The sequence below is a fragment of the Ranitomeya variabilis genome, chromosome 2 (assembly GCF_051348905.1).
Source record: "Ranitomeya variabilis isolate aRanVar5 chromosome 2, aRanVar5.hap1, whole genome shotgun sequence".
Lineage (NCBI taxonomy): Eukaryota > Metazoa > Chordata > Amphibia > Anura > Dendrobatidae > Ranitomeya > Ranitomeya variabilis.
In genome coordinates, this window is record NC_135233.1 from 49,986,526 (window position 1) to 50,011,126 (window position 24,601).

General features: G+C 51.1%; 1 protein-coding gene across 2 annotated transcripts in view; it reads right to left on the bottom strand.

Moving 5' to 3' along the window:
• PREPL (prolyl endopeptidase like) overlaps positions 1 to 24,601 on the bottom strand; it is a 68,465-nt gene that overhangs the window by 36,981 nt on the left and 6,883 nt on the right. For both annotated transcript variants that reach the window (XM_077282403.1, XM_077282402.1), the window contains one exon: positions 4,783 to 4,986. In XM_077282403.1, coding sequence (XP_077138518.1) covers positions 4,783 to 4,986 — 204 coding nt within the window. The remainder of the gene's footprint in view (positions 1 to 4,782; positions 4,987 to 24,601) is intronic.

Here is a 24,601-nt window from a genome sequence, read left to right on the forward strand (position 1 = left end):
ACTTCAATAACGTGCACCATTAGTCAATGCATAACACTGATATTACTTACCGGTAATGTGTTTTTTCGTAACTCATGACGGCACCACGGGAGAGAGGGGATCCACCCTTCAAAGACAGGAAACCTTCAAGATAAAAAGGGCGACTCCTCTCTGCATCAGTTGGTTTACAGAGCACGAGAGGAAACTCCCAGGTTAGTGTATACACATAAATCATATCTATATCCTTATTCATTAATAACCACCAAAATCCAAAGGGAGTGAATGAAAATGAAGACTCACCGAGCCAAACATAGGGATTTTTGTGTACTCACCGTAAAATCCTTTTCTCCGAGCCATTCATTGGGGGACACAGACCGTGGGTGTTAGTGCCTCCTGGTGGCCGCAGCATTAAGTAATAAGAAGAAAGTTAGCTCCTCCCCTGCAGTGTACACCCTCCTGCTGGCTCTCAGAGAACGAGTTCAGTGCAAAAGCAGTAGGAGATCAATAACATAAAAGAGTATAACTTCAAATTATAGAACAAGCACAAGCTAATAACAGGGTGGGTCCCCCAATGAATGGCTCGGAGAAAAGGATTTTACAGCGACTACACAAAAATCCCTATTTCTCCTTCGCCTCATTGAGGGACACAAACCGTGGGACGTCCCAAAGCAGTCCCTAGGTCCTAGGCAGAAGTCTGGGTGAGAAAATTATAGTGCTTCAAGAATACATGCAGACTGGACGAACCCGCAAGTTTGCAGGCGTGCTTTGCCTATGCCTGGTGCCTAATAACCCAAGAAACCTCAAAAAAAAACAAAAAAAAATGACAGTGTGCCCTGATCCCCACTGAGATGGGCTGACCTCTGACACAGAAAGACTACTGGAAGTTGGAACGAATGCACCTGGCTATCATAGCCGAAAATGCAGCTAAATCCCTACCGTGACCATCAGAAAGCCCGAGTAAAGCGTCCGACCTTCGGAAAGATGCCGTCCTCTATACGTACCTTCTCATAGCTCTCACCTCGTCCAGAGCATGGAGAATCCGCTCCACTTTGTGGACTGGAGCTGGACAAGACAAGGAAAGAACAATGTCCCCGTAACGAAGGACGTTGTTACCACCTTGGCAACAAGGGCCAGGCAAGGCCTGAGGAACCTTGCCTTGAAAGAAATAAGGAAAAGCCTGAAAGAGCGGCTAGCTCCAAAAAACTCACCCGAATGACATGACCGCCACGAAAAAAGGCGACCTTTCATGCCAGTAAGATACTTATGAAGTGGATCAAAAGGAATCTGCTGTAAGACTCCCAGGACCAATTAAAGGTACCAAAGATCTAGCGGTATGCGATGAGTACTTCCCTATGTGAAATTCCCTTCATGAAAAAACGTAGTTGCCATTTTTGCAACAAGACCGAAAAGGCCAAAATTTGGACTTCCAGCGAGGTGAATACCCGGCCTGAATCGAGATTATCTTGAAGAAAAAAAAATAAAATAAAAAGGAGGGGAAGGCGTCAGATCCCTGCCCCAAGTGACATGGATCCTGAAGCTGTCCCTGGAGAACCGAACTGGACGATCCGACAACCGCCAGAAAAAGACGGTGACGAATTGTACTAGCTCCGCAAACCACAACTGACGTGGTCAGACTAGATCGCACAAGAGCACTGGGAGTCCTTCCGTTCTTAAGACGCTCTGAAGTAACGGAAGAGGGGAAAGGGAACTGGTACCATGGAAGAACCAGAGCATGCACTGCGATGGCTTTTGGATCTCGAGACTGAGCTATGAACTCTAGTACTTTGGCATTAAGTCCGGACACCATCCAGCAAAGGCAAATCTGTTGGAAGACTTCCGGATGAAGTACGCTCTCGCCGGAGGCGAGACTCTGGTGGCTAAGGGAGTCTGCCGCCCAGTTTTCTTGCACCGCCTAGATCACTGAGTGATTGATCTGCTCATCGGAGAATGATAGCGACCTCAGCCATGGCCGCGGGTACCCTCCTGATGATTGATGTACGCCACGGCGCTATCTGAATGAATTTGGATGCGGTGACCCGCCAGAAGACAGTGGAACTGCTATAGGACTAGCCTTATCGTTCGCATCTCCAGAAGCATTTATCAGGAGTTCCCAGAGTTGACCAGCAGCTTTGAGCACTATGTTGACGTCTCCGCAGCCTAGAAGGCTGGAATCAGTAGTCACTACTAACAGTTAAACCGGAAGACAGGATCTCCCCTGGTTGAGGGAGGAGCTCAGAGTCCCCCAAGTGTGATCCGCAGAGATAAGCAGAGCTAAGGGGACTGCTCCCATTGCCGCCACCATTTTCCCCAGAACCCTCATAGCCAATCGGATGGAATGAGGGAACAAGAGAAAAAGAGCGCAAGCTCTCTGTTGGGGGCCACCAATCCTCTAGAGATGTCCAGAATCATCTGCAAAAGGGATATCTGCTGGGCTGGAAATGGGGAAGACTTGCTTAAAGTTTATCAGCCAGCCCAGGCGACAAGGTGTTGCAAGTAATACAGACAGACTCAGCACAGTCCTGGAAGGACGGTCCATTGATTATAGAGTCGTCCAGGTAGAGCCGGACGACCACGTCCCCAGAGTGAAAGATGGACACGACAGCCACCATGACCCTTGAGAATCACTCTGGGAGCGGTGACAAGGCCTATAGACAAAACCCTGAACTGAAAAGCTGTACCTGAATGGCGAATCGCCGGAATTGTTGGCAAGGGGAAAAAAATAAAAAAAAATAAAAAGTATGGTCTGAACAGCAGACCCCAGTGTGCCTCCTACAGACACTAAGCATGAACTGGTTCTCAGAGCCAGCAGGAGGGTATATACTGCAGGGGAGGAGCTAACTTTCTTTGTATTACTTAGTGTCAGACTCCCGGTGGCAGCAGCACACACCCACAGACTGTGTCCCCTTATGAGGCGAAGGAGAAAGAGTGATTAGATAGGGAGGGAATATAAGGGTGCCGTTATGCAGGGGTGTCAAACTGCATTCCTCAAGGGCTGCAAACAGGTCATGTTTTCAGGATTTCCTTGTATTGCAAAGGTGATCATTTAATCACCTGCACAGAATGATTCCAGCACCTTGTGCAATGAGAAGGAAATCTTGAAAACACGCATGGTTTGAGGCCCTCGAGGAATGCAGTTTGACACCCCTGCCGTTATGGGTTACAAAACACCACATTACCCGTAAGTAATATCCGTGTTTTTCAGTCACCCATGAAGGCACGAGAGAATTACAAAGACTTATGTTCTTAGGGAGGGACCACAGCCTGTAGAACCCGTCTCCTGAATGTGAGGTCAGAGAAGGCCGATAGTTCCAGCCTGTAGTGCTTAAAGAAGATGGACGGAGAGGACCATGTTGTCGCCTTACAGATCTGGTTGATGGATGTGTCTGCTTTCTCCGCCCAGGATGCAGCCACAGCTTTTGTGGAATAGGCCTTTAGACCTTAAGGAATGGCCCTGCCTGCATTAATATAGGCTAGCTTGATGGCCTCTCTAACCCATCTCGCTAAGGTCCATTTAGACATTCTAAAGCCCTTCCTAACGCCCTGGAAAGATAAAAATAGGGCCCTTTGCTTCCTCCAGGGTTCTGTCACCTCTAGATACTGCAGTAAGCACCTCCTGACATCAAGGGTGTGTAGCCTCTCCTCCTTCTGATTGCTGGGATTGGAAGAAAAGGATGGCAATACTAGCTCCTGTGTACTATGAAATCTGGTAACCACTTAGGGAGATATGCTGGGTCTAATATTAATTAACCTGTCTTCCATGATCTGAGTGTAAGGATGATCCGCTGATAAAGTGTGTATGTTGCTAATCCTGCGGGCTGAAGTAAGTGCCACCAGTAGGGGTGTTTTTTAGTGAGATAACCTTTTCTGAGACCGAATGCACCAGCTCCAAAGGGCTCTCTGTCAGCACATTTAACACTAAATTCACATCCCATGGAGGGGTTCTATACGTAAACACCGACTTTTCTCTCCTACAGGTCTTAATAAACCTGGAGACCCATCTATTGCCCGCAAGGTCACAGTTATAGAGCGCCCCAGGGCAGAGACCTGAACCTTAAGGGTCCTCACAGAGAAGCCTAATTCTAGCCCTTTCTGGAGGAACTGTAGTATAGATGTAACAGGAGCCCCCCACCCCACGTCCCCGAAAAAGGATAGGAAAGTTCTCCAAGTCCTCCCACAGATCTTAGTGGTCACCAGTTTCCTGCTATCGAGCAGGGTAGAAATTAATCTAGCTGAGAAACCCTTCTCTAAAATGGACCTCTCAAATTCCAGGCTGTTAAACGCAGCATGGACATCTGAGGATGTAGAAAGGGCCCCTGGGACAGAAGATACTGATCCTCCGGAAGGACCTACGGGTCCGACACAGACATTGTCCTCAGCCAATAGAACCACGGCCTCTTCGACCAAAAGGGAGCTATCAGGACGACCCTCACTCTGTCTTCTCGGATCTCCCTAAAGACAGCCGGGATGAGACATATCAGAGGAAAGGCATAGAATAGCCCTGAGGTCCATTTCATCCTGAAAGTGTCCACTATGTGAGGCTTTACTGAGGGTTTCCCCATCAAGCACAGGAAACCAACTGATGCGAAGAGAGGAGCCGCTTTTTTTTTTTTTTTTTATCTTGAAGGGCGGATCCCCTCTCTCCCGTGGTTCTGTCATGGGTGACTGAAAAACAGAATGTAACATGTCTGCCGACATATCCATGCAATGTAAGTAATAGAATATCTGATGCCGGCTTATATTGGCCACGCCAGTCTCTACAGAACGTTAGCGTGAGAGTGTCGTACTCATGGCTCTTTCACTTACCGCAACTAAATACATTGGGTATGCTGCATACTATCTGTGGTCGTCCCTCCACTCTCACCACTACACAAGTTGACTCTTCACGATCCAAGCCTTTTAGTGTAACAGCCAAATAAGTCTGAGCCGGAGAAACACGGATGCGTTGAATTACATAATCCTGAAACCAAGCATCTCCAGGACTGAACAATGTCTCTATGCCATCTTCTCCTGCAAGTAAACCATGAAAAATGTTCTAAATGAATGATAATGCCCTTTCAGAGGTTTAGGGGTGGGGTGGGGTGAGAGTGTCGAATGTAAAAATATCTGGGGCACGGTTCTTTAATGTGTTTATTTTTTCTTTACCAGAATTCTGGCATAAAACATCTTGAAATTTTGCAAAATTTTGTTGCTTTTATTACAGTCCGGGCCAGCTCTGTCAAAGTTGCTTTAGCTGGAGCGAGAGGAAGATACGGGACATAACGTGATTGGGGTGCGGTGCAAGGGGTGCGGTGCAAGGAGGCTCCAGATCAGCTTCAAGGCAATAAGGCTACGTTCACACAAATGAGCTTTTGGTGCTTTATTTTTTTTATTTTTTTTTTTTTTTTCCGATGCTGTGAGTTTTGCTGCACCAAAAACACAAGGTTTTACAGTTCCAACAAAGTGGATGGGATTTATATAAATCTCATGCCCACTGCTTCTTTTTCACGATACGTTTTCAAATCGCAAAATATCAATTTCTCTTGCTGAGTTTTAGGTTTTGATTTTCCCATTAAATTTATATTAAAAATATATATATATATATATAAAAAAAATTAAAATAACCACGTACATGCATTTTTAAGCGAGTTTCCACAACGGAAATGCATCAAAAAAAGCATGTGATCCATATCCAAAGTGTGACAAAATAAAATCAGAAAATGTCAAAAACAAAGCAGTTTTATTTAAATCATGACACACCAGACAGACAAAAAAGAAAAGTCAAAAACACAAGTTAAAAAAATGCAAGTAACCTACTTTAAACAATAGGTGCAGAAATTTTTAAACATAAGGCACCAAGAGCTCATTGTGGGAATGTAGCCTATACACAACGAAAAAAAATGAAATAATTCCAGCATCTGCAAAATAGGAATTTGTGTACTCACCGTAAAATCCTTTTCTCCGAGCCACTCATTGGGGGACACAGGACCATGGGGTGTTATGCTGCTGTTACTAGGAGGCTGACACTAAGTTGAGACAAAAAGAGTTAGCTCCTCCCCTGCAGTATACACCCTCATGCTGGCTTCCAGAGACCCAGTTCAGTGCAAAAGCAGTAGGAGATTACTTACAATACAATATATAACAGAGTATAACATGTCAGAGAAAGTCAAGAACCAAAAAGGTAACGAGCCGTAAGGCTAACAAGGTGGGTGCTGTGTCCCCCAATGAGTGGCTCGGAGAAAAGGATTTTACGGTGAGTACACAAAAATCCCTATTTCTCCTTCGCCACATTGGGGGACACAGGACCATGGGACGTCCCAAAGCAGCCCCTGGGTGGGAAACAATACAACCAAATAACTCCGTGTACCATCTGACTATAAATGTGCGACGGCCGCTTGCAGAATACGTCTGCCAAGGGCCACGTCCGCAGAATATTGAATGTGAACCTTGTAGTGTCTTGTGAAAGTATGCAGGCTCGACCACGTTGCGGCCTTGCAAACCTGCTTCGCCGTTGCCTGGTGCCGGATGGCCCAGGAAGCACCCATCGACCGAGTGGAGTGTGCTCTAATCCTCGCCGGGATAGGACTGCCCCTGACCCGATAGGATTCTTGAATCGCAGAACGGATCCATCTGGCTATCGTGGCCTTAGACGCGGCTAAACCCTTTCTGTGACCCTCCAGGAGCACAAAGAGGGAGTCCGATTTGCGGAAATGAGCAGTTCTGGAAATGTACCTCCTAAGGGCCCGTACCACATCCAGGGTGTGAAGGGCCTTTTCGACTCTGTGTTTAGGCTGCGGGCAGAAGGAGGGAAGAATGATATCTTCATTAAGGTGAAAAGATGAAACCACCTTAGGGAGAAAAGCCGGAGATGGGCGCAGGACTACCTTGTCCTGGTGAAAGGCAAGGAAAGGGGCCCGGCAAGATAGAGCGGCCAACTCTGAGACCCGTCTGATAGACGTAACTGCCACAAGGAAGGGAACCTTCCAGGAGAGGACAGTTAGCGGGACGTCCTGCAGAGGTTCAAACAGAGATTCCTGAAGAACGCCCAGCACTAAATTAAGATCCCAGGTCTCTAACAGCATTCTGTAGGGGGGTGCCACGTGGGAGACCCCTTGAATGAAGGTCCTGACTTGCAAGTTGGCAGCGATATTACGTTGGAACAACACAGATAACGCTGAGATCTGACCTTTGAGGGAACTGAGCGCCAGGCCGGAATCCAGGCCGGACTGTAGAAAATCCAAAATGGTAGGGATTGAGAAAACAAGCAGAGGGTGACCTTGAAGCTTACACCATGAGAAGAAGGTTTTCCAGGTGCGGTGATAGATGCAAGCGGAAGACGCTTTGCGAGCGCTTATCATGGTGGGAATGACGCGCTGGGAGAAACCAGCTTCAGTTAGAATCCAGGTTTCAAAACAGCCACGCCATTAAATGTAGGGCCCCTGAGCTCTGGTGGTAGATCGGCCCTTGGCGAAGCAGATCTGGACGGTCTGGTAACCGCTAGGGGACGTCGGATACGAGTTGAACGAGCTCCGCGTACCATGCGCGACGTAGCCAATCCGGGGTGACAAGAATCACCGGAACCCCCTCCGTCTTGATTTTTCGGATCACCTTCGGCAGTAAGGGAAGCGGAGGAAACACGTACGGGAGTTGGAACCGATGCCACGGGGATACCAGGGCGTCTACTCCGATGGCCTGGGGATCCCGAGAAAGTGCTATGAAGTTGGGAACTTTGGCGTTCAGTCTGGACGCCATCAGATCCACGTCCGGAGTCCCCCAGCGAAGGCAGATTTGCCGGAAAACCTCTGGATGGAGTTCCCACTCCCCCGAGGCAAGGCCCTGACGGCTGAGAAAGTCCGCCGCCCAGTTCTCGACGCCTGGAATATGCACCGCGGAAATGGTGGAGTGGTTGGCCTCGGCCCAACGGAGAATGTGGGAGACCTCCTGTAAGGCTGCCCTGCTGCGGGTACCCCCCTGATGGTTTATGTACGCCACGGCTGTGACATTGTCCAATTGGATTCGAACTGGGTGACCCGCGAGCAGGAAGTGAAAGCGTCTCAGAGCAAGTCTGATCGCTCGAATCTCCAAAATGTTTATGGGAAGTCTCGACTCCCAAATTGACCAAATTCCCTGGGCAGTGTGGTGGCGAAACACCGCTCCCCAACCGAGGAGACTGGCGTCGGTGGAGACCACCAGCCAGCGGATTGGGAGAAAAGACCTCACCTGGAGGAGAGATGATCCCAGAGTCCACCATGTGAGGGCTTGCCTGATCCGTGGGGACAGAGGACATGGTCGATCAAGGGATAAGGGACTCCTGTCCCAATTGTCCAGCAGAGTCTGCTGTAAAGGGCGGAGATGGAGCTGAGTGAAAGGAACCGCTTCCATCGCGGCCACCATTTTCCCCAGGATCCTCTTGGCAAACCGAATGGACCGCGGGTGCGGATGACAGAGCGTCCGAACTCCCTGCTGAAGCTCTTGGGCCTTGGACCGAGGTAGCAAGACCAGCCCCTTTGACGTGTCCAGGATCATGCCTAGGAAGGAGGTCCGTTGGGCAGGAATGGGGGAGGACTTGTCCAAATTGATTAACCAGCCCAGGCGCGAAAGAGAATCCAAGGTAATGCGAACGCTTGCTTCGCAGGCCTGATAAGACGGAGCCTTTATCAGGAGATTGTCCAAGTATGGCAAAACGACCACTCCTCGGGAGTGAAGAATGGCCATGACCGTCGCCATGACCTTTGTGAATACCCCGGGCGCCGTGGCAAGGCCGAAGGGCAAGGCCGTGAATTGAAAGTGGTCCTCTTGGATGGCGAAGCGGAGGAACTTTTGATGTGATGGGAAAATTCGGATATGGAGATAAGCATCTTTGATGTCTACTGATGCTAGGAATTCGCCTATCTCCAATGAAGAGATGACTGACCGGAGTGACTCCATCCTAAAGTGCCGAACCCTTACGTACTTGTTTAGGAGCTTTAGGTCCAAAATAGGCCGCACGGTTCCATCCTTTTTTGGAACGACTTAGAGGTTTGAGTAAAAACCTCTGAATCTCTGGTGTTCTGGGACTGGAACAAAGACCCCGTTTTGGCGGAGGGATTTGATGGCGCGAAGAAGTGCGCGAGATTGAGCCCCCGAACGTGGGAGACGAGAGGAGAAAAACCTTGCTGGAAGAGAGGCGGATAATTCTATTTTGTAACCAGAAGACACCAAATTTCTGACCCATTCGTCGTGGACAACGGAAAGCCAGACTTGTTGAAAGAGAAGTAGACATCCGCCCACTTTTGGGGTGTCGACTGGAAGAGTCCCCGAGTCATTGAGAAGGGAATCTGGCAGGCCCGGACCCTCTGGTTCTGGGTTGTCTAGGTTTACCTCGCCAGGACTGATTTGGCCGGTATGAAGGCCGGGAGTCTCGGTCTGTGTGTGTAGATCGTTCTGATCTGGATGAGGCTGTGGAGTTGGACCAGAATGGGCTGCTGCGAAAGGGCCGGAAGCGAAAATATTGTTGGCGCTGAAAGGCAGTTTTTGGCCTGTGTTGTGGGAGGAACTTGCTCTTCCCACCTGTCGCGTCGGAAAAGGAGATTTTTGTGTACTCACCGTAAAATCTTTTTCTCTGAGCCACTCATTGGGGGACACAGGACCATGGGGTGTTATGCTGCTGCCACTAGGAGGACACTAAGTAAACAGAAAGATTAACTCCTCCTCTGCAGTATACACCCCTTCACTGGCTACAATTTCCCAGTTCGGTAGTAAAGCAGTAGGAGCATGAACAATGACAACCTATGTCAAAAACGAAGAAGTAACAACAACAAGCCAAACAGGCTAACAGGGTGGGTGCTGTGTCCCCCAATGAGTGGCTCGGAGAAAAAGACTTTACGGTGAGTACACAAAAATCTCCTTTTCGCCTACGCCTCATTGGGGGACACAGGACCATGGGACATACCAAAGCAGTCCCTGGGTGGGTAGCAATATGCTAATACCCCATGTACCACTGACTTACGGCTAAGGAACTGCCGCTTGCAGAATGCACCTGCCAAGGGCGGCGTCTGCAGAAGAGAGAGAATGAATGTGGTAATGTTTGGTGAAAGTGTGCAAACTGGACCATGTCGCAGCCTTGCAGACCTGCTGTGCTGACGCCTGGTGCCGAATGGCCCACGAGGCGCCCACCGACCGAGTAGAATGGGCCTTGATCCCAGCCGGGATAGGCACACCCCGGACACGATAGGATTCTTGAATGGCTGACCGAATCCACTTAGCTAGAGTAGCTTTGGAAGCGGGAGAACCCTTCCTGGACCCTTCTGGAAGTACAAACAGGACATCTGACGTGCGGAAGGGAGCCGTCCTTGAGATGTACCGACGAAGAGCCCTCACCACATCAAGAGTGTGCAGAGCCTTTTCAATGCAATGGACTGGAGCCGGACAGAACGAAGGCAAAACAATCTCCTCATTGAGGTGGAAAGGAGAAACGACCTTGGGAAGAAAAACGGGAGAGGTTCTCAACACTGCCTTGTCCGAATGAAAAATTAGAAACGGAGGGCGGTAGGAAAGTGCCGCTAGCCCCGAGACCCGTCTGATGGACGTAATAGCCACTAGGAAAACTACCTTCCAAGAAAGGAAGGTCAGGGAAACGTCCGATAGCGGTTCGAAGGGAGTCTCTTGAAGAGCTCCGAGAACCAAATTAAGATCCCACGGATCCAAAGGCATTTTGTAGGGAGGCGCCACACGGGAAACTCCCTGGAAAAAAGTCCTGACCGGCAATCTATTGGCAATTTTTCGCTGGAAGAGTACTGACAATGCCGAAACCTGACCTTTTAGAGAACTGAGAGCAAGTCCCGAGTCCAGGCCAGATTGGAGAAACTCCAATATGGCAGGGACAGAAAATACTAGGGGAGATCGCCCCTGTGTGTCGCACCATGAGAAGAAAATTCGCCAGGTACGGTGATAACTGCGCATGGATACGGGTTTCCTAGCCCTGATCATGGTGGAAGACACCTTGGGGGTGAAACCCGCTTGGCCTAGAATCCAGGATTCAACAGCCAGCCCGTTAAAGACAGGGCCCCTGAGTTCTGGTGGTAAATTGGGCCCTGTGAAAGGAGATCCACGCGATCTGGAAGACGCCAGGGGGCGTCGGCGACCAGCTGAACCAGTTCCGCATACCATGCCCGACGCAGCCAATCCGGCGCGACGAGGATCACTGGTACCCCCTCTGCTCTGATCTTCTTGATGACCCTCGGCAGCAGGGGAAGAGGGGGAAAAATGTACGGGAGGCGGAATTGGCGCCAAGGCAAGACCAGGGCGTCCACTCCGAGGGCCCGTGGGTCGAGGGACCGCGCAAAGAATTGTGGAACCTTGTTGTTCATTCTGGATGCCATGAGATCCACATCCGGGGTCCCCCAGCGATGACAAATCTGCTGGAAAAACCTCCGGGTGAAGGGACCACTCGCCGGAAGCGAGACCCTGGCGGCTGAGGAAGTCCGCCGCCCAATTCTCCACACCTGGAATGTGGATCGCTGAGATGGGCGAATGGTTGGACTCGGCCCAACGAAGAATGTGGGACACCTCGAGCATAGCCGTCTTGCTGCGGGTTCCCCCTTGGCAGTTGATGTACGCCACGGCCGTGGCGTTGTCGGACTGGATTCTGACTGGGTGACCAGCCAGAAGATGGTGAAACTGGAACAATGCTAGCCTGATAGCTCGTATTTCCAGGAGATTGATGGGAAGACAGGACTCTCGAGTGGACCACCGTCCTTGAGCTGTGTGATGGTTGAAAACCGCCCCCCAGCCTATGAGGCTGGCATCGGTGGTCACCACCAGCCACTGCACCGGGAGAAAAGACCTTCCTAGGGATAGGGAGGACTTCAGCGTCCACCACCTGAGGGTCTTCCTGACCCGTGGGGACTGGAGGAATCGGCGGTCAAGGGAGAACGGATTGCCGTCCCATGCCGAGAGCAGCGCAAGTTGTAGGGGACGGAGATGAAATTGCGCGAATGGAACCGCTTCCATGGCAGCTACCATCTGCCCGAGAACGCGCATGATGAATCGAATGGAGTGGGAGACTGGGCGGGAAAGGCCCTGAGCTCCCCGCTGCAGGGCCAAGGCCTTGTCTAGAGGGAGGATGACCAGACCGCGAGAAGTGTCCAGTGTCATCCCAAGAAAAGAGATCCGTTGTGCCGGAACTGGAGAGGATTTTTGGAAGTTTATCTTCCAACCCAGGCGAGAGAGAGTATCCACCGTGAGAGCGACGGACTCCTCGCAGGCTAGGTAAGAAGAACCTTTTATCAGCAGGTCGTCCAGGTACGGCAGTACCACAACTCCCCTGGAATGAAGAATGGCCATGGCAGCCGCCATGACCTTCGTAAAGACTCTGGGAGCGGTGGCGAGACCGAAAGGCAAGGCCACAAATTGGAAGTGTTCTCCGCGAAATGCGAAGCGGAGGAACTGTTGGTGCGGAGGAAAGATTGGTATGTGCAGGTAAGCATCCTTGATGTCTATGGACACCAGGAATTCTCCTTTTTCCATAGACGCGACCACAGAACGGAGAGATTCCATCCTGAAGTGTCAGATTTTGACGAATTTGTTTAGGAGTTTGAGGTCTAGGATCGGGCGTAGCGATCCGTCCTTTTTGGGGACCACGAATAGATTCGAATAGAAACCCTTGAATCTTTGTTCTAAGGGGACCGGAATGATGACTCCGTCCCTTTGTAGAGCCCATATTGCCTGGAGGAACGCTGTGGCTTTTGACTTTTGCGGGCAAGACAGGAAGAAACGCATGGGTGGAGGGGAGGAAAATTCTATTTTGTATCCCGTGGACACCAGTTCCCTGACCCATCCGTCGGAAACGACTGAGAGCCAGGCTTGACGGAACAAGAGCAGGCGTCCGCCTACTTTGTTGGTGCCCTCCGGATGATGCAAGGAGTAATTGGGAGGATCTATGGGATGTGGATCCCTTAGACCCATGTGGTCTCGGTCTGGGTTTCCAGTTACAGTTTGGTCTGTAAGAGACCTGGGCGCCTCGGCCACCGCGCGAACCGCGTCCTGATGCGGAGGCAGAGGATGTAGAAGACCAGTTGGCATTTTGACGAAAAGGCCGAAATGGAGGTTGCTGTTGGTACCGAAAAGGCCGGGTAGGCTTTTGCTGGGGGAGAAATTTACTTTTTCCTCCGGTGGCATCCGAGATCATCTGGTCTAATTTTTCTCCAAATAACCGACCAGCCTGGTAAGGCAGGGTTGTCAAAGAACGCTTGGAAGCCGAATCTGCTCGCCAATCCCTGAGCCACAGGGCTCTCCTGATGGAGATTGCATTGGTGGCTGCCTGTGCGGCGCAATTAGCTGCGTCTATTGAGGCGCTGACCATGAAGTCCCCGGCCTGGGCTATCTGGTTAGCCAGATTAATGGCTTCTGGAGATAAGTCACTAACTTGGATGGTCGAGGAAAGTGTCTCGGTCCAAGAGACCATAGCCTTAGCCACCCAAGAGGTGGCGAAGGAAGGGAAGAGAGAGGCTCCTGTGGCCTCAAAGACGGAGCGAGCCAGATAGTCAATCTGGCGGTCAGAGGGGTTCTTAACGGAGGAACCATCAGAGAGAGACAGGATGGTTTTTGACGCGAGCTGTGACACAGCCGGGTCCACTGAAGGGGACTGCAGCCAGTCCTTGATCAGTTCCCGAGAAAAAGGATATTTGGCATCGATGGACTTTTGCCCTATGAAGCGTTTATCTGGACGGTCCCTATGTTTTTGTACAATCTCCTTAAACTCAGGGTGAGTGACAAAAACCTTTTGAACACGTTTAGTCTTTTTGAAAGACACCGCGTGTTCGGGTGCGGATACGGAGTCCTCAGTCACCTTCAGGGTCTGGTTGACTGCCTCGATGAGAGAGTCGAGAGACTCTTGGGAGGGAGAGGATTCCTGAAAGTAGGAATTGTCAGACTCATATTCAGAGTCGTTTGGGTTTGGGGAAGGGGACCGGGAAGCAGAGCTTGCAGGCGCTGAAGGACCCGCTGACCTATGGTCAGGGGACGAAACGTGAACCCGTTTTCTAGAACCCCGGGTAGAAAGTGACAGGGAACGCCCCCTGCTGGAGGATGGATCGTCTGAATCCTCCGCGGTCTGACTTGGAGGGGGGCCCCGGAGGGAGTCAATTGCCCTAACCAGGGAAGCCACGGACCGTGACAGAGTAGCTGCCCACTCCGGGGGACTAGGCTCTACAGGATCGGCGGCTGCGGCCTCGGCGGCGATATCGGCGGCGGCGGGAGGTGGCTGCACAGAGGCTGTGACACAATCCGCACACAGCGGGCTGCTGTAAGCTCGGGGCAGCGCCGTATTGCAAGTGGCACAAACAGTGAAAAACACTGTGCTTCTTGTTACCCTTTTTGGTCTCCTTGGATTGAGACATAGTGTCTTTTAGAGACAGAGCGGGGTAGTATGCAGGGAAAGGGTTAAGCTTTCTTGAAGCAGCTTACCCACGATCCTGTGTCTGTGTCCCCGGGGAAGAATGAGCCGTGGCGGTTCTTGAGCTGCAGGTGGATGCGTGGGCCACCTTGCAGAGAGGAAGAAATATGGCCCCCGAGAACTGCAGGGCGCCTCTCGTCCCAGACGAGAAGCGCCAAAAAAGGGGGGCGGGGTTTTTGCGGCTGTGGGAGGTACCTGCCCACTGAGGCCTACTCGGGCCGAAAAGCCGGGGACTAAATTTCCGGCCTGCCCGGCGGTGAGGCCGCAAAGGGGGTCGCTGACAGCGCAGGTCCCCGACCGCCGGCGCCTCTCCCCAGGGACTCCCGCAGGTAACGCCGGCGCCCCCCTGAGCTTCGGGGGGCAGGAGGGATGTGTACTTACAGTGCCCTCCGGTAGCCGGTCCCCCTGTCAGCTGTGCGCTGCACTTCCTCCCTTCTTCAAGATCCTCTTCAGCTTACACTTTCTGAAGTGTTGCAGGGCAATGGAATAACCCTGTGCAACGCCATAGTGGGCCTTGTCTTGGGGCCCCCGGAGAGGTACATCAGAGCAGACTCTGTGTGCTCGCCGCAGCAGGGGGGAAGGGAGATCGGGACCAAGTGGGAACCGTCGCCCCGGTAAAATTGGCGTGCTCCAGCGTCGCAGGAGAGGGACGGGGAGGTATACTCGCCGTGCTCGCCTGTTGCTGGTTCGGGGGAGAGCGGGCCCTATAAAAAAGGGATCCGTCGCCCCCTTCACTCCGTTAAATAAAAAATAAAAATTTACAGAAAATTTAAAATTAAAATAAGAAAATGGGGGTCTAGAAATAGACCCAAGTGCCTCCTACAGACACTAAGCAAGAACTGGGAAATTGTAGCCAGTGAAGGGGTGTATACTGCAGAGGAGGAGTTAATCTTTCTGTTTACTTAGTGTCCTCCTAGTGGCAGCAGCATAACACCCATGGTCCTGTGTCCCCCAATGAGGCGTAGGAGAAATAAGCTGGTCTAATTTTTCTCCAAAGAGGCGCCCGCTCTGAAAAGGAAGGGAAATCAGAGACTTCTTTGAGGAAGAATCTGCGCGCCACTCGCCAAGCCAAATAGCTCTCCTTATGGTGATGGCGTTTGAAGCCGCAGTAGCCGCACAGTCCGCTGCATCTAGAGATGCGTACATCACAATCTTCAGCCATGGCAATTTGTTTGGCAAGGTCCGCCGCCTCAGACGGGAGATCCTGTTCCTGAATGGATTTTGCCAGGGCATCTGCCCAGAAAACCATGGCTTTGGCGACCCAGGCCGCCGCGAAGGAAGGAGATAGAGAAGAACCTGAGGCCTCGTACACTGAGCGAGCTAGGGAATCTAGCTGGCGTTCTGTGGGATTTTTAATTGAAGCACCATCAGGTACGGATAAGAGCGTCTTGGTAGCCAAGCGCGATACCGGAGGATCTACTAGTGGAGATTCCGTCCAATCTTTAAGAAGATCTGTGGAAAAGGGATACTTCGATTCCAGGGCCTTTTTGCCCGTAAAACGTTTATCCGGACGGTCCCTGTGTCGCCGGACTATATCCAGGAAATCTGGGTGAGAGGCGTACACCTTATGGGGACGCTTGGTTCTCGTAAAAAAGACAGAATGGTCCGGCGCAGAATTAGGGTCATCGTCCACTTTTAGCGCATGATTGACTGCCTCGATGAGGGAGTCAACAGTAGATCTAAATTCCGGATCTAGGGATGCGTCAGACTCATACTCAGAGTCATGATCGCTACGAGCCCCTGGAGAGGGTGAGCGAGAAGTGGAGCTACCAGAGGCTGAATGGCATGGTGAATGCTCAGGAGAGGTAGTGCGGATCCGTTTTTTGGATGACCGTGCCTCCTTGCGGTGAGAGCTGCCCCTGCTGGCCAACGCTTCCCCTGATATAGAGGGATCTCTTAAAGGGAACCTGTCACCACGTTTTTGGAAGATGGGATAAAAATAGCGTTAAATAGGGGCAGAGGTGGGCGTTACATTAGAGTGTTTGTTATGCGTTTATTACCCACCTAAGTTGCCGAAATACCTTTGCAAAGTCTCCGTTTTCGCCTGTCAATCAGGCTAGTCTGGTCAGATGGGCGTTGTATTCCCCCAGATCTTGTTTAGTTTTCCGTTGGTGGCGTAGTGGTGTGCGCATGCCCAAGGTCCCGAATCCTCTGCCAGGGGATTTCAAAGAGCGCGGTGTCCGTTATTGCATTGGTGATCGGTGGGCGCGGCCATCTTCCTTTGGCCGCGCGTGCGCAGAAGCGGCGCTCTGCTTGCCGCGGCGCTCTGCTGGCCGCGGCTTCAGGAAAATGGCCGCCGCGATATCCATCTGCGCACGCGCGGCATCCCGCGGCCATTTTCCTGATGCCGCGGCCAGCAGAGCGCCGCCAAAGGAAGATGGCCGCGCCCACCGATCACCAATGCAATAACGGACACCGCGCTCTTTGAAATCCCCTGGCAGAGGATTCGGGACCTTGGGCATGCGCACACCACTACACCACCAACGGAAAACTACGCAAAATCTGGGGGAAGACAACGCCCATCTGACCAGACTAGCCTGATTGACAGGCGAAAACGGAGACTTTGCAAAGGTATTTCGGCAACTTAGGTGGGTAATAAACGCATAACAAACACACTAATGTAACGCCCACCTCTGCCCCTATTTAACGCTATTTTTATCCCATCTTCCAAAAACATGGTGACAGGTTCCCTTTAACCCATGAAAAGGAGTGCCCCGCACCCCAGAGGGGTCATGAAGAGATTTAATCGCTCTGGCTAAAGAATCCATGGACTGTGACGCGGCCCACTCAGGGGGGCTAGATACACTGGGGTCGGTAGCGGTGGAGGGCTCCTGGGCACATTGGGTATCACAGGCAGGGCAGAGAGGGGAACTCTGAGGCCGAGGGTGAGGAGCCTGGCAGGTGGTACACGCAGTAAAGAAGGTGGTATGCACCTTAGTGGACTTTTTACCCCTTGACTGCGACATGTTGTACCCCAAGGTGATAAAGGAAGCTGCTAGTGGAAGCTGAGGGGTAACTGCTGCAGCGAAGCGCTAAGCGTCGTCTCCTTACCCAGGTCCTGTGCCCCACAGGTCAGTGCGTGGAAAGAAGCCTCCCGAGCTGCAGTCGTTTGGAGAAGCCGGCCGGCGCTGCTGTGCGGAGTAAAGATGGCTGCCGAGAGTTTGTGGGTAATCTCGCAGGGAGCGAGAAGCACCAGGACCGGGGGGCGGAGCCGCAAGAATGATGCGAGCGTGGGCGGGGCTTATCTGGATGCGGCCTGTACTAGACCGAAGCCGGGGACTAAATTTTCGGCTTCGGCCGGCGCGCACCTGCGGACCGCCGGAAAAACGTCACGGTGCCCTTACCGCCATGGAGCCCTCCCAAAGCGCCAGAAAAACGCGACCCGTTATCAGCACTTACCCCTGTTTGAGTGGGGAAGCCTGAAAACGTCGGATCCTCCAGGTAGGAAAGATAGACGGTGCAGGGTTAGGGGAGCCTCTATCCACCCTCCCCTTAAAGGGGGGTGGAGAGGAACCGTCTGCCTCCTTCCATCATCCGCTTTTTCAGTGGTGATGCAGTGGGGGGCTGCACGGACGCCACAGTGGGAAGGGTGCCTCTGAACAGCCGAGGGTGAGACCTGGTGGGCAGGGCAGATGTCCGGCAATAAGGCCTGGCTGCAGAAGAGGATACAGAAGGTGACACTCCAGTGCTCATCTGTAAAAAACAGGGGGGAGATCGGTGCCCTTGAAGGGGCCCTTCGCCCCAAGAGTCAGCTCAGGCAGTGGCATCCCACGTCGCAGGAGAGGATACGGAGAGGTAAAACTCCCGTGCTCGCCTGTTGTTGTTTCGGGGAGATCGGAACATGAAAGAATCCGTCGCCCCTTCATCCAAAGAAAATAGGTATTAAGCTTACCGTTAATTATGTTTCCAGGAGTCCATCCTGACAGCACTATGGAGGACGTCCTCCTCCCCCTTGCTGGGACAGGAAACACACGAGAGTTTAAAAGGTCCGGTCCCACCCCCATTCCTCAGTGTTGTAACAAGAACCGCCTCAAGGGAGATGCAAAAAAATAATATTTAATAATAAAGAACATAACCACATATATTATGAACATATTACATCATATGTTAGAAACATACTACGGACATGTCAGGCTCATGTTATCAAACATAGTTATATTAACAGGGAGGGAATTACCCGTGCTGTCAGGATGGACTCCTGGAAACATAATTAACGGTAAGCTTAATACCTATTTTCCAGGACGTCATCCTGACAGCACTATGGAGAGTACCAAAGCACCTCCTCAGGGTGGGATTACCGCTTGGAGAACTTTTCTCCCGAATGCAGTATGTTGACCGGACAAAACATCAAGTTTATAATGTTTGCAAAAGGTATTCGCACTAGCCCATGTAGCGGCCTTACAAATCTGCTCTAGAGAGGCACCCGCCCTCTCAGCCCAAGAAGTAGCCATCCCTCTAGTGGAGTGCGCATGAAGACCTTTTGGAGGAGGGATGCCCTCTGACTGATAAGCCTCAGAGATCACAGAAGTGATCCAGCGAGCAATGGAGGCCTTAGAGGCCTTTTTTCCCTTATTTTTACCGGCGAACAAAATAAACAGGTTTGGGTCGATGCGCCATGGGTTGGTGGCTGACAGGTAGTCGATGACCGCCTGTCTGACATCCAAGGAATGCAGAGCTTCCTCTTTAGAATTGGAAGGGTTACAGCAAAAGGATGGAAGCACTATCTCCTGATTCCTATTTTTTAGAGTACCCACTTTTGGAACAAATGAAGGATCTAGTTTGAGGACCACACTATCATCTCTAATTTGAAGGTACGGGTCCCGAGTGCACAGGGCTTGAATTTCCCCCACCCTCTTAGCCGTGGTGATCGCCACTAGGAATGCCGTTTTACGTGTCAGGGTTGAAATGGACATGTTATCTGCCGAGGCGTAATTATTTTTGCAGAGGAATCTCAGGACAAGGTTAAGGTCCCAAGGAGGAGATAATTGTCTGATAGTGGGACGCAACCTCTGGGTGGCTCTGATAAACCTAACTATCCAAGGGTGTGTTGCCAGGGGATAGTCTAGAAAGGAGCTAAGTGCTGAGATCTGCACCTTCAATGTACTCGGCCTAAGCCCTTTATCAAACCCAGCTTGCAGAAAATCCAGAATTCTGGGTAAGTCGGGAGTGCCTGCCGCAACCTCGGACCTGCCACCCTCTAGACAGAAACGCCTCCAAATCTTCAGGTAGATTGCTGACGTGACTGGCTTCCTGCTAGCCTTGATAGTGGATATGACCTGGTCAGACAAGCCTCTTGCCTTCAAGATGTTCCTTTCAGGATCCAGGCTGAGAGATGTAGCTACTCTGGGTACGGATGGTACACTGGGCCCTGGTGGATTACATCTGGTCTGTGAGGGAGCTCCACTGGACTTTCTATCGCCAGGTCTACCAGCAGGGAGAACCAACTCCTTCTTGGCCAGTATGGAACTATCAACATCACTCGGGCCTGTTCTTCCTTGATTTTCCTGAGAACAGCCGGGATTAGAGCTAGAGGAGGGAAAGCATACGAGAGGGGCTCCGTCCACCTCTGGCTTAGGCCATCTATCCCTTCCGGCAGATCTTGAGGGTTCAGCGAGAAGAACCTTGAGACCTTCGAGTTTCTCCTGTTTGCGAAGAGGTCTATACTGGGAGTGCCCCAACGCCGGCACAGCTCCTGAAAGATGTCCTGGTTGAGTTCCCACTCTGTTGCAAACACTCTTCTTCTGCTCAGGTAATCCGCTACAACGTTCTGGGAGCCCTCTAGGTGGATTGCCGAGATGGAAAGGATCGACCTCTCTGCCCAGCGAAATATTCTCCCTGCCAGCTCTTGGAGAAGATGGTGTCTTGGGCCTCCTTGGTGTTTTAGGAAGGAGACAGTTGTCACGTTGTCGGACAATACTCTGACGTGACGATTCTCCAGAATGCAACGATTCCTTCTCAGGGCTTCCCAGACGGCATACAGCTCTCTGAAGTTGGAGGAGTTGCGAGCGACGTCTGGAGGCCACCTTCCCTGGAGGATTCTTCCTTCTAAGTGAGCTCCCCAGCCCCAGGCGCTGGCGTCTGTAGTAACTACTACGTAAGGGTCGGTAGTCCATAGTACTCCTGTTCTTAGCTTCTCCGGGTCTGTCCACCACAGGAGGGATCTTCGTACCGGATCTGGTAGATGTAAAGTATTGTCTAGAGAAGACTGACGACGGTCCCACTTGGAGAGGATTAGGCTCTGTAGAGATCTTGAGTGGAACTGTGCCCATCTTACGCATGGTATGCATGCCGTCATTAGGCCAAGCACTCTCATAGCCATCCTTATCGAGACTCTGCGTTCTAGTAGGAGTCTGATCTGAATCTGAATTGCCTCCAGCTTGGATTCGGGTAGTAAGGATATTCTGTTTGCAGAATCTAGACAGACACCCAGGAAGACCTTCTTGTGCTCCGGAATTAGGTCTGATTTTTGCCAGTTTATAATCCATCCCAAGTGCTCCAATACCGCGATGGTTCGGTTCCTGTGGTCCAACAGGATATCTGGTGTTCTTGCTATCAGGAGAAAGTCGTCGAGATACGGGACTATAACAATCCCCTGATTTCTTAGGAACGCCACAATCTCCGACACCAGCTTTGTAAATACACGAGGTGCTGAGGCAAGACCAAACGGCAGGCACTGAAACTGGTAGTGACAGGTCCCGGACGGCAGGACTACCGCGAACCTCAGAAGCCTCTGAGATAGATGGTGGACAGGAACCTGATAATAGGCACTCTTCAAATCGAGAGTGCACATTACCGCGTTCTGATCTATAAGGAGGATTGCAGAACGGATGGACTCCATACGAAACCTCTTGTACCTGACCCAGGCATTTAGAGGTTTCAGGTTTACGATTGTGCGTGAGTCACCGGACGGTTTTGTTATGGAGAACAGGGAAGAGTAGTGTCCCTGGCCTAGCTCTAGCGGTGGTACTGGTATTATGACTCTTGAGGACAGCATGTCCGTTAAGTCTTTTAGCATGGGAGAGTCCTGCATAACCACCGTGGGTACGATGTACCTGTCTGGAGGAGGGGAGTAGAACTCTATACTGTAGCCCTCTGATACAGTGCGGAGGACCCATTGATTCTGCGTGACTCTGCTCCAGTTTACCGCGAAATGGCGAAGCCTTCCCCCTATAAGAGTGGCATCATTGTGATTTGGACTTAGAGGAGGGGCTGAAGAAGAAACTCCTGTTCTTATTGCTGTGACCGCGGGAACCCCTATTAAAGCCTCTATTGGACCTTCCCCATCGGAAGTCGGACCTGAAGTCGGACTGTCTCCTAAAGGGAAACCCTCTCCGAAAGGACTGAGGCCTCTTAGGCTTGTCCTCTGGGAACCCTTTTTTCTTGTCCGAAGCCGACTCTAATATAGTGTCAAGGGAAGGACCAAACACCCTTGCGCCTGAGAAGGGGATTGAACACAATTTTGTCTTGGACGCATTATCACCCGACCAAGACCTTTGCCAGACTGCCCTTCTAGCCGCATTAGACAGTGAACCATTTCTGGCTGAAAATCTTACAGACTCAGCCGTCATGTCAGATAGAAAGGCAGTAGCCGATCTCATTATTGGGAGAGAGTTTAGGATCTCTGATCTTGGGGTCTTATTAGAGAGGTGCTCCTCTAATTGACCCATCCAGAGGTGCATAGACCTGGCAACCGAGGTAGCTGCGATGTTGGTCTTAATTAGAGCCGCAGAAGACTCCCAGGCTCTTTTTAGCAATATATCCGCCTTTCTGTCCATTTGATCGCGCAAGCTTGATGAGTCCTCGAAAGGGATAGCAGTCTTTTTTGCGACCTTCGCCACCGGGACATCCACCTTGGGTATCTCATCCCAAAGTTTCACGTCATCCGGCTCGAAGGGTAGGCGTGCCTTAAATTCTTTAGACAGTCAGCCGACGTTCTGCCTCCTTCCATTCTTCAAGCACCATAGCCTTGATATGTTCACTAACTGGGAAGACGGTCTGCCGACGCGACATAAGTCCCCCAAACATCAGGTCCTGCCTGGATTGCGGCTTAGATGCCTCCTCTACTTGCATGGTGCACCTTACAGCCTGCACCAGCTCGTTTGTGTCCTCCGCCTGGAAAAGGTACTTCCTTTGATGGTCCTGGCTTCCAGATGGAAGCTCGCCCTCTTCCTCAGAGATAGGCTCTTCAGAATCGGACCTGTCGTCCGAACTATAATCCATCTCCCGTCTGGCCCTTTTCCTGCTGGGCATAGGGCTGGACTTTTCCGTCAAGGTGGCCAGAGATGCTTGGACCTCTTCTCTTTCTCGGACAATAGGGAGGGCTGCTCGTCTCTCATAACCTTAGATGTGCAGTCTGCACATAAGGTTTTGCCATGAGTGTCCGGAAGCTTTGTACTGCATATCGGACATCTACTGGACTTTGCTGAAGCCTTCCCAGATTTCTTAGCTTGACCAGGGGGGACTGCTGAAGTTCCCTTATCCTTAAACAATATAAGATAGGGAAGGTAACAGGGAGGCTCTCACTACCAGGGTGCAGGGGGAGTTTGCGCTCTGTGCACTTACCCCATCCTCAGGTGGCATGCTTTCCATAGCTCCGGAGTACTGGTGCTCCCTGCGGCTTGTCGGCATCTGAGCGCTGTAGTTCCTGAGCTGTTGGCTGGAGCGCACGCCTCCCCTGTATTCTCCGGCGTTACCGGAAGTGCCGGCAACAAATGGCGCAAACCGGAAGTGACGCGGTCCCCGGAACTTCCGTTGGAAGAGTCAGAGCCCGGCGTTCACGCCGCATGGAGGCTGCTGACCTCGGGGACCGCGTCCGCAGCCGAGAGCCCCCCCACCGGGAGGAGCGGCCGCTGGTCTTTGGGACCGAGGGACCCCCCTCTGGAGGGTTTCGGCCCTGAGCCTCTTGACAGGGGGAAGGATCTGGACGAGCCGCACGATCCCCCTGAGCTCCGGTAAGCAGCGCAGCTCTCTCTCATGTGTCCCTTGCAGGGACAGGAAAAACACTGAGGAATGGGGGTGGGACCGGACCTTTTAAACTCTCGTGTGTTTCCTGTCCCAGCAAGGGGGAGGAGGACGTCCTCCATAGTGCTGTCAGGATGACGTCCTGGAAAGAAGGTTTAAATCCAGTGTGCCTCCTACGGACACTAAGCTTGAACTGGGTCTCTGGAAGCCAGCACGAGGGTGTTTTGTCTCAACTTAGCGTCAGCCTCCTAGTGACATCAGCATAACACTCATGGTCCTGTGTCCCCCAATGTGGCGAAGGAGAAAAAAATAAATTAGTGAATGGAATTACAACATTTATTTGTAACATTGACAAAACAAGGGAGAATTAAAAATATGATGGAAAATGGAAGTTGGGGAGACTACGTCGACGCATTTTGGGCTAACCGCTCTTAGTCCTCACCAAGTATGTCTCATCTAGATGGAAATTTATATAAAACCCTGAAAACGAAAAGCCAATAGGTGTCAAGATGCGCCCTGTAAAAACACTCATGGAAAAGATTAACCCCGTAAAGTTCTCATAGGAGGTATTAAAAAAAAAAAAAAAAAAAAAAAAAAAAAAACGCAGCAAATTCTCGTTATCACAAACAAATGATATCAAACAAAGCAAATGTACTTAAAAAAAAAAAAATTAAAATCTTATAAACTGCAAAAAAATAACAAACGCATCTCATTGTAATGTTAATATAGATACAGAAGGTCGGATTAACCTTTTCTAAGCCCGCGACCGTCAGGGAAGTGGCGTCACTCTGATTAATGTCTGAATACTCCTGACATGGAGCGTTTGTCTCTAAGGGGGTTGGGAATGGCATCATGTATATGTTCCGCTACTCTGGTTTTGGGTTTAAGGGTCATGCAACCTACATATTGCATAGCACAGGTCTAGCGGCATTCCACCAGATGCATACCATGCACAGTATTACAGGTCATAGGCGACGCCATATTGTAGGAGAATCTGGAAAAGTTAAACTTTTTTTCAGTACTCTGCAAAGGCTGCACTTTGACAATCCGCATTTAAAAAGAACCTTTGCTCCACAAACATGACGTATGGAAAGAGTGGTTGCGTCTGTTACTGAAAAAGACTTTGTGAAAGGATATTGCAGAAGGAAATTGCTCTATGGCAGTGTTCCCAACTCCAGTCCTCAAGGCCGGTCGTGTTTTCAGGATTTCATTAGTATGGCCCAGGTGACGGAAATATTGCCTGTGCAGGTG